This window comes from Oryzias melastigma, linkage group LG18, assembly GCF_002922805.2.
Source record: "Oryzias melastigma strain HK-1 linkage group LG18, ASM292280v2, whole genome shotgun sequence".
NCBI lineage: Eukaryota > Metazoa > Chordata > Actinopteri > Beloniformes > Adrianichthyidae > Oryzias > Oryzias melastigma.
This window is the reverse complement of record NC_050529.1, coordinates 24884244-24894832: the sequence shown is the minus strand read 5'-3', so window position 1 is coordinate 24894832 and position 10589 is coordinate 24884244. Positions and strand designations below refer to the sequence as shown.

Sequence of the window (10589 nt, the reverse complement as noted above, 5' to 3'; positions counted from 1 at the left end):
GTTAATGGCTCATCAGTGACCCACCATGACACAACAATGGGCTCTCGGACTAGAGGGGGGGAACTCTTCCCTGCACAAATTTGCGCAGACTTAGGAATTCTAGTGTTAAACACATAGACCCAAATAAAACAAAAGAAACCCCAAGAAAGTTCTATGTTCTTTAAACCAAATTCTGGACTTTTTTGAGGGTTTTTTAAATAGTCTCATCCTGGTATAAAGAATTTCAGACAAAGCCAATTTAGCAAACGTCCAAATGTAAAATGGGCGATTCTGTCGTACAGAAAAGAATTGACTGTTGGCAGAGATGGCAGGACCACAGCCAGGAGTCCTTGAACGAGACATTTAACTTCCAGTTGTCTCTGAACAAGCTGGCTTTGTGTCATTTTGTGGATGTCAGACAGAACACACATCAGTGGAGAAGCAGAGGAGAAAGGGCTGTGAGGGTTCATCACGATGACATCGCAAACGTTACCCCAGCAGGGTCAGTAAGATGTTACCCCTGCAGGAGCTGGTCCTTTTTAACAATTATTATTCTTATTTGTGAATGAAGAGCTCATGCAAATTCAACACAAGTTTTCCAAAAGTAAACCTGACCATTTTATGAACATTAAAGCAGATGTTTCAACACACACTTTTGGCAGAACAGACTCAACCCGATTCAGACATTCTTTGTATTTTGCATGCAATTGTGAATGTAAATTTACAATCTTTATGAAAAAAAATACTATATTTATTCATTGCTGAGCCCCACATCCCCACAAGTGTAAATAGAGAGAGTCTTTGCTTTAAGCTTAGAGTAAAAAGTTCAGTACAGATGCATTCACATTTATTCATGTGGCTTTATAAAGATTCAGCTAAGAGTAAAATGTGAACACATTCCATCCATTCACACCTACTCCTGATGGATACTATAGAGTCACCAGTCAACCTGAGCGGTGCTGTGAGGCTGCGGGGGAAGCCCAGAGAGTCCCGGGACCCCCAGTAGAGACACAGTCCTGAGCACTAAACCCTCATGCAGCCTGAGTCCAGACTGCTGTCAGTCCCAGCTCCCTCTTTGGAGGAAACAATGACGTTCACGCACGTTTGCATTCATGCATCAACCGAGATCTCCTGCGTCAGGAGCTCCTTCATCCTAAAACAATGACTGACAGCAAAACACAAACACAGTTTACTTTACTTAATAATACTTAATACTTTAAATCTAAAAGATAATTTATGTTATAACAAGGACAAGCTCATTTAACACTTGTTGTCATCATGGGACTTTGGTTTACAGAAATATGGTTCAACTGGACACTGTGAAGAATGAATCTGAACTTTTGAATCCTATTAGAATCATATTTCCTCTAATATTGTAATAAACCTCAAATTGCACTTTATTTTAGCTTTTTTTATGCTGTAAACACGTTTTGAATGTTATTTTAGTTTAAATGTAGTAAAGAAGTTTTCAGTTCCTTAACGCCATAAACACACATGTTCTTCCTCACACAGACCTTCAGAACTCCACCAATGATCTCTCTGTGTTCACGCTTAGGTGTGTAACAGCAACGGAAACTGTCACTGTAACAGAGGCTGGGCTCCGCCCTTCTGTGAGAAGGCTGGACTGGGCGGCAGCGTGGACAGTGGACCTGTGCAGTATGACAGTGAGTATGTCTCCTCACTGCTGTTAGAAACAGGCTGCACTCAGACTGGACACTTTTGGTTTGTCTAAAGGGAACCAGAGTTTCTCCTGATGATCCAGAACACATTTTCAGTCTGATTATACCCTAGTGGACCTGGTCTGGGACCAGGAACCACTGACCCATCTTTTGAGGAAGTCTTAGTTTGTTTCCAATCAGACTGAGCTCCAGTTCACTCTGAGATTCTCATTCTGAATATGTCATTTATAATATATGTCATAGACACTTCCTTCTTAGCCGTCGTCTCCTCAGCAAACGTCTTTGAAAGTTGAAAGTTTGAATCAGTGAACTATCCTGACGAGGACTGGAAAGCTTAGGGCTGCCATCAATTTTGTCTCTAGTTGCTTTGCCCCTCCCTCACAATTCTTGGCCAATGATTGATGAGGTTCAGTCATGTGGTTTTGTTTACAAGGTTTAGTGCGGATCAGAAATGTCCAGTAGGCAGCAGTCTGAATGCAGAAGTTTAGGACTGGATCCGGACCAACAGACGTTTCCAGTCTGAATACAGAAGTTTAGGACTGGATCCGGACCAACAGACGTTTCCAGTCTGAATGCAGCCTCAAACTCTCATGGAAGATAAAAAGCATCATTCTCAAACAGACACCTTTCATTTCCTCCCATGGGGCCAGAAATTCTCATAACCTTTATAGTTATTGAAAGTATTTTTCAGGGCATTTATTTTAACTTTTTTTTTTTTTGACATTGAATTATTTTTCTCTTATCTTTAGTCCAGCGTGTGTCTTAAACATTTCAATTCAGAAATGTCTCAAATCAAACTGTGTTTCTGCAACCTAAAGGTGCATTCACACCGAACGCGATTTGCACTGCAGAGGCAGCCAGTTTCCATGTCAAGTCAATGGTACAGATGCAGATTGAGGCGATCCGAAGTCCCATGGTGCGATTTGAGTACTGGACGCGGTACGGCGTTACGGCGTTACGGCGGTACGGCGGTCTGGCGGCAACTCGATTCTTGCTGCGAGGCAAAAGAGGGGCGGGCCACACGTATCTGTTGTGTGAATTGCGTTCGTGTGAATGCACCTTTAAAATAACCAACTTAAAGCAACCTTCCAGCTCCGTCACTTTCTTTTCATTCGTTGGTAAAGATTTATGCTCCTGTTCTTTAAATGACCTGATTTTTTCTGTTTTTCCTTTTGAAGTCGTTTGACGTTCTGTTGGGCTCTCTCTCAATCATGTCCACTGCCGGTTTGAATGTGTTCTATCTGCTGCTGTTGTGAAGTTTACCTGTACAGAAAGGTACAAACACACGCGTTGATGTGTTCACAGGTCAAGTGGGTCTGGTGGCCGGGCTGCTGTTTGCCTTCCTGGTTGTCCTGCCTGCCGTCCTTCTGGTCTTCTACTGCTACAGAATCAAAACGTCTTATTTCCACAAGTGGCTTATACAGAGAGAGAAGAACAAGAACAACAAGTACTGTCGTCTGTTCTTCAACTCACTGCACTTTCGTTCACAGCTTTGCATTCACATGTGAATAGGGAAAGTATTCACCCAGCACATAGAATTTCAGAAAGTCTGACAGCTTTGCATGTGCCTAATGTCTGACCCCAGCAGCAGTCGAGCATCCTGCTGCTTCTTCACGCTATGGTGAGACTTTATGAAGACGATGCCTCACTGACGAGGAAGAGCTATGATCTCAGTTCCCATCTGCTGGCTGCAGATTCAGCATCACAGCAGCCTGGGAAACAATCTGACCCCCCAACCGAGTCAAGGCCCGGGGGCCGGACCCGGCCCTCCAGATCATTTTATTCTATTGTTTTTAATGACCCGATGTTATCTTGCGCTCATTTCTAACTTGTATAGTTTTGACAAAATATATTTTTATGGAGAGTAAAATATTGAAAGTTATTTAAGGTTTGAGTTGATTTATTCTGGAATAATATTCCTGCATTTTTATTATTCATAATTATGTTTAAAAGCTACAGTTTTAAAGTTTTAAAAGTTGATGTTCTGCTAACTTTTTGGAGGACTTTGGCATTTACTAAGATTTTTTTTTGTATAATTTGGCATTTTGCTAATATTTTAGCTATCAGATCTAGCAGCCAAATTCAGCTTACAGCATTCACACTAGCATTATCACAGGTAATGCTATATATCTAGTTCATAATTATTTTCTAAAAGTTACGATTTTAAAGTTTTAAAAATGTAGTTTTAGAGTGTTTAATAAATGTCTCTCCTGTTCGGCCCGTGACCTAAGGTGTTTTGGATTTTGACCCCTTGTGTGACTGAGTTTGACCCCCTGGGCTAAGCGCTAGCTCTGAGCTTCAGGTTTAACAGCTGCTGCTGCAGAGAACGTCAGAGGAAATCCCACGAATTCATGACAACTGCAACACTGTAGTTAAATATGGTTTCGAGCTCTGTAATGCAAAAGCACAAGTATGTGAAAAAACTGAAATAATATTTCAATGCAGAAAAGTGACTTTATGATGTAGACTAGACAGAGAATAAAAATCAAATAGATGAGTGGAGATTAATTGTACTCAAACATGCAGCTTTGAGCTGAAACTTAAAAACAACGACTGTTGCATGAAAATGTTAAACATAAAATGTTTTGGTTAAGAAAACAGTAATACAAAAAGCTTCTATTTTTTGACAGAGCCATGACACTCAGCTGTCATGATTTCACTCACTCTGACTGATCAAAGCCTCACTGCTTCTGTGACAGCTCTTTGGCTTCTGTGTGTGGCTGAGAGTTACTTTAATGTCAGATTATGTTGATGAGAGACGACAGCACAGATGAGGAGCAGTCTCATGATGCTCTCCTCCTCCTGTGCAGGACACACGCCTCTACAGACAAAGGGAAAAATGGCCATTTGAACCCTGCGTTCCACCTGAAGGTAGTCGGACCAATGAACAAACCTGGTGACCATAAAGGGGTGAGTGTGTGTGCTGGGTCGGGGGGCATCTGAACTTGTTGGTTTTGGTTCATCTTAGGTTTGGAATGTTTTTTACTTTGCAGTGATCTAATCTAATGTTTTGTTGTTTTACTTTTTCTTTTGTTCTGTTGCTTCATTTTTTTCTCTATATTCTATTTCTCTTCATGTTCCCTTGTTCTCTTTTGGGTGAACCAGTACGTCCCTGAGGTCCATGTGAGCTTTGGTTGTTGTGCTTATTTTGTTTAGGTTCTATTTTTCCTCAACCGTGTATCATAGTTTCTTTGTGATCGATCTTCTCCTTCTTGTGTTTTGGTGATTTTCGTTATCTCTATTTGGTCCTGGGGCGTTCTGATGTGTGCTAGACGTTAACATTAAACTGATGCTCTGTCTCTAATTCAATAGATTTTTTTCAATTTCCCAATTTACAACTTAATTGTATAGGGGTTTTTAAACCTTTATTTAACCAGCTGAGTTATTAAGAACATGTTCTTATTTACAAAAACGACCTGGGAAGTGGAGAAACACAAATGTATGAGGGGAAATGTCTTTATAAAAAATGGAGTACAGAGGAACATTGTGGCTCTTTGGCTTCAAAGAAAACTTCAGACTTAAATAATGATTTAACTCATTCATTTGTGTTTAGATTTTTGGCATGTCAGATGAGCTTAACGTTCAAAATGATGGTAAAAGATTTAATCTATGTCAAGTAAGTTTATCATCAGAGTGACATTATCTTATTGCATTTACACAGGTATAGATAAAATAAATGGATTCTACTCTTAAAACATTTGTTTTTATTCACTAGTAAAAAAAGAAAAATGATGAAGAAACTCAAAAATCATAATAATAGAAAATCTCATGTTTGCCGCATTTTAATTACAGTAAATCTGCTGCAGCTGGAGGATCTGCTGAAACCAAGGATGTGTTTTATTTTGAAAGGAACTTGTATGTTCTGCCTGTGGTTGTGTGTACTTTTTTCTGTCAAAAGTGAAAGAAGTTACATTTATTACAAATAGATAAACTTTAAAGCTGTATGTTAAAAGTGAATGTCTTAATGACCTCAAAAACATAAACAAAACATCTATTTCTAACTTTGAGGTGAAACTCTGCAGCTCTCGCTGAGTTTCGGTCCATAAGAACTTGGACCAAATGGCTCTTTTAGTGTTAATGGTAGCAGATCTGGGCCCTAACCCAGTCCTCTGCGTCCTCCAGACCTCTGTCCTTTGCATCATCACTGTTGCTCCTCTCATCGTGTCCAATCATCTCCATCTGATTCCCTGCATTGATCTTCAGAACATCCATCGGCTCCTCTGATGGATTCATGTCTGATCCATCCTGATCTCTCCATAAGAGAACCTCTACATCTTCATCTCTGCCTCCTGTCTCTGCATCAGTCTCTGAACCAACAACATGGCTGCTCTCACCGTTCCTCTTCAGTTCCTCTCACAGACACTCAGTCCTGCTGCAGCTGATCTTCATTCCTCTCCTTCCTAAACCTCCACCTCTCTAGACGTTCCTCCACCAGCTCCCTGTACCATAATCTTGGATATAGGTTACCTGAAGCTCTGAATGAGTCTGCTAACAGTTCATTGGAATAAGGTGTATGTCAGTGATTTGATTCCCAGAGATGGTTTGAACACTTCCAGTGTTCTGTACTGATTACACCAACAGTATTCATTACCCCGATGACTCAGAAGTGGAAGTCATGTTGTGGCTCAAAGACTTCAGTCTGTCTGTTCACTGTCTAAGCTGAACATTCATATTCTCTGCTCAACGATGCAGGTCATGTATTTATGCTTCAAAGGACTTTAAATGACTTTATGTCAAGTCAAGAAGTGTCAAACTTCTGTCTTTATGATTTTCAAGTACTTTTTGGCAGCGCTGTCAAAAGCAGACACTGAGGTGTGTGGAGGGAAACAGAATCATGTTTTTACTAACTGACCGGAGGAAATGGTCAAATTACAGTCTTTAGTGACAGACCGATGGTTACCTTTCTGCTCTCAGTTCTGATGGTTTTAGTCCCAAAAGGATGTCATTTAAAGCGGAAAGGTCAAGTGTGTCCTGAGAGCAGGAGTTATTAGATTAGCAACAAAACTCTTTGGACTCCTCAGATTTCTGAGTGCAGTTACAGGAACACCTGCAGCATGACGGCTGTCCGGCTTCACTGATGAACGTATTCCTGGAGACTCTGTGTTTGCATGGCTCAGTGAAGCCTGTCATGAATCAGAAAAAGCAGCTTTCTATTCTCCAGACACAAAATGTCCTCATCTCCACAGCTGCAAAGCTCTTCTTTGTGGAGAAATGTCCAAGTTCCATTTAGATCAACATAATTAGTTCAAATGTATTCTGTCCATTGACTGACAGTGGGGCTAAATACTGCATCGTTTGAGTGTTTCATTTTGATTTTATTCCACTGCTGTGTTTTCCAGATGTGATTAAAACGATTAAATGCAGAAACAGTCGTAACATTTTCTGTCACTCGTGTGTCTCCAGCTGCCAAACTCCAGCAAAGAGGTCCTGCCCCTGAGGCCGGGCCCTGCCTCCAACGGCACCCAGCCGGTCAACATCGTCCGGCCCCTGAGACCTGCCTCGTCTCCACAGGGGGGCCCCCGAGACCTCAAGGTCGTGCGGCCGCCTCTCCCGACTGGCCGGCTTCCAGTTGCCCCAACCAAGTCCCCCCCTACCCCACAGAGATTAACCCCCCCCAAGAAACCCCTGCCCCTTAACCCAGCCCGATCTCCACTGGTAAGGCCCCGTTAACCCTTATTTGTCAGTTTTTCTTGTGTTGTTCTCTGTTTTGTTCACACTTCAGATCCACACAGTCAGAACAAACACACATTTGTGTGACACTAGTCATTTCCCATGATTCAATCCTCCAACTTTTCATTGGTCAGATTCCTGCTCTGACTTGAAAATCACATGAACTGTTAACAGTGAACATTTACAGATGAAGTTTATGAAGGCTAAGACGTCTTTTTATTTGAATTCTTTATTTTCCAGAAAGTGGTATGCAAGTACAAGTTTCATTCTTAGAACAATTAGATAGACGATCCTCTCAATGACATCGTTTTAGTCCTCAGCTGTCTTCTGAGAAAATGGAATGTGAAGTCAGTTTGTCTCAGAAAGCCGTTTGAAGCTCAGCAGAAATGAAGAGAAAACGGTTCAAACCTTCTGTGGTGTGCTCTGAGAGAATGGAGAACTCTAAACTCAATCATCATCATTTCAGACTGTCACGCCACTGCTGGCGGGTAACCTCCACTATGGTCTCCATTCTTGGGGCTCTTGCGCCGCATGCATTCAGGCCCCTCCTCCCTTCTTCTCATATTGTCTCTCCATCGCTGCTTTGCTCTTTCCATCTCTTGGAGTCCATTCCACTACTTCCGTGGTCCACTATTTGGCATCCATTCTGGCAAGATGCCCCGCCCAAATACTTTTGCCTCTTCTGCTGTGCTTGTCGGGTCTTTGACTTTTGTTTTTGATCGTATTATTTCATTACGGGTTTGGTCTTTCCTTGTTATATAGAGCATTGATCTATGACCGGACTGTTCTAACCAGACAAGAGGAGACTGGTCTGATCCAGCCGCACTACTGTACATCCATGTGATCCTCTGCTGATCCCTCCCTCTACGTTACAGTCCTGACACCATCACACAACGACAGCAAACATTCCATGTTTTCATCTGATGGTTTCACTCTTTTCCTTCTTCTTGACTGTAGGTGTGAAAGAAAGGTCAACAGGAATGACACAAGTGTTTCTGTTCCAACAACGCTGTTCTTTCTCTTAAGAACATGTTGCTAAAGTTCTGTTATTTTTTTTAAGTTTTATAAGCGTTTAAAACTTCCAAACTATGTTTATCCAGCCTTTCTAAAATGACTACACATCAGTGGAAACCCCTCTCTCTCTCTTTGTTGTAGCTGGTGTCAGAGCCCAAGTCCAGACCCTCCCCCTTCCCCCCCCAGAAGCCTCTTCCCGTCAGTCCAGCCAGAGTAGCCTCCACCACGGTGAGCCCGACCCGGGCCGCTGGGTCCAAACCCCTGCTGGTCATGATGCCCCCAGCAGCTGGACCCAAGCCGGTCGGCAAAGTGTCAGCCATCCCTCCACTCAGAGTTCTCAGGTGGGCAGACACACAACACGACACAGCGAGGCTCTTCTGTTCTCAAACAGCAACTGTTTTCATGTGCAAATGTCCAAAATGAAAGTTCCTGTGGTGGCGTGCACACACGTGTGTCCTGTTCACAAGTACACTTTCTTTAACCAGTTTAAATCATTTTAAACATTAAACACATCAATACGTTTATCTTTACACTGAAAGTACATATGACTAGCACTGAAGCTTTTTAAGAAACGCATTTTAAAGACTCGATCATTTCACTTTCATTTCTCATTATCTAAACTAACAATAAATATCTTGAAAAAAACATCCTGTTTGTAAGATTTCAGTTTAACTCTAGAACAATGTTACAATGAACACATGGATCCGTCCATCACATATGGGACGAACGGTCTAAACCACAAACCCACAGGATCCTGACACGTGAAAAGGGATCCTGGCAGTGGTGGTCCGTGCATTTCAGAGTTAATATCAACTATGAAATGTTTATAACGCCATCTTGTTATACATAAATATTATTTTATGGAGCAATTCCATCAGAAATGGATCATTAGAACAGACTGAATTCACTACAGTTGCACGTATTGTAAAAACAAACTCTGCAAGTCTCCTCCCACTGCAACAACAGCTGCACAACTGACAACTCATCAAACTTGAAAATAACAAATCCAACTTATTTAAAGATGAGCTTTATCCATGAAGGAAGTCCAGGAGTTCAGTGGTAGATTTCTCTGTCAGTCAGGTTTCAAGACCAGGAAAAACGAGTGTTTATCACAGCGGGATGCATCTCCAGAGGTGACATGCTAGCTCACTGCGAATGCTCGTCGAGCTGCTTTTTCTCTTCAAAATCTACTGGAATTACATTCATTGTGTTAATTAAAGAAGTCAGCATGTCTCACACTGGAACATGTCTTTGTTTCCTCTCCCAACAGACCAATCCCAGGTACCAAACCAAACACAGCCTCACCTGCACCTGGAAAATGACTTCCTCGGCGTCCTCTGAGGCGTGGGAGTTTGACAGTCTGTTTGCACCAAAGAGACTTTTGCTGGTGAAAGGCAGAGCTGTCACACAAAGCAGACACATGGAGGAACTAACAGGGCTAACACCAGCTCAGACTTCACCTCTCCCTCCTTCTCTTATGTCCGCTCCCATGACGACGCAGTGTTGCACAGACTGAGGCGTGCTCTCACTGGGGTACTGTTACTTTTGCCAAAATATTTTTTTAAGATTTTTTGGTTTGTGCGCTTTGTTTTTTACTTTTCTGTTAATGCAGTCCATGTATGAAACATGCCTTTTTGAATAGTTTCTTTACAGTTTGTGTCTGGTTGTGTTGATGACTTGTGTTATGTGCCAAAGAGCTATCTTCATTCCTGGGGTGTGCCAGAGCCGCTTCTTACACAATGCCGTCCACAAGTCCCTCTCTCTGTTTTTAGGTTTTTCTAATTTATTGATTTACATCGTGGATTTGGAAGGTTGTAAGTGTAAGGTGCACACAGCTGAGAGCCAATCACACAGCAGCTGGTAAACATGTTTACATGGAGGGCTTGATGGAGGCTTGATGCTGCAGGACACACCCCACTCTTCTTCAGTATGACCTTAATCCCACCCCCTTCTTTTGCTGTGTTGTAACTTTAATTTGAATTTAATAAAATATTTTTACAGAACTATCTGTGTTTATGTATTTTAACCTTGATTCTAAACTGAATCACAGAGCAAAGTCTGGAAGCTTAAAGTAAGTTTTCAGAATGTAAACTTACAGGGTTAATAGTGTGAAAGCTTTGTAAGAATTCACACTATAGCGATGCTGATTCTCTTTATTATTATTCCTTATTTATTCTTCTAAATGTTTTTTGATTAATAAAAACTCAGTCACTCTTTCAGCAATTTCTGCAATCTTGGTATCTAAAC

General features: G+C 41.6%; 1 protein-coding gene across 2 annotated transcripts in view; it reads left to right on the top strand.

Annotated features, from left to right (window-relative positions):
- adam19a (ADAM metallopeptidase domain 19a) overlaps positions 1 to 10345 on the top strand; it is a 107495-nt gene extending 97150 nt beyond the window's left edge. For both annotated transcript variants that reach the window (XM_024288298.2, XM_024288297.2), the window contains 6 exons: positions 1535 to 1643; positions 2964 to 3105; positions 4469 to 4568; positions 7062 to 7313; positions 8484 to 8683; positions 9613 to 10345. In XM_024288298.2, coding sequence (XP_024144066.1) covers positions 1535 to 1643; positions 2964 to 3105; positions 4469 to 4568; positions 7062 to 7313; positions 8484 to 8683; positions 9613 to 9664 — 855 coding nt within the window. In that variant the 3' untranslated portion in view covers positions 9665 to 10345. The remainder of the gene's footprint in view (positions 1 to 1534; positions 1644 to 2963; positions 3106 to 4468; positions 4569 to 7061; positions 7314 to 8483; positions 8684 to 9612) is intronic.
- Positions 10346 to 10589: the final 244 nt, after the last annotated feature.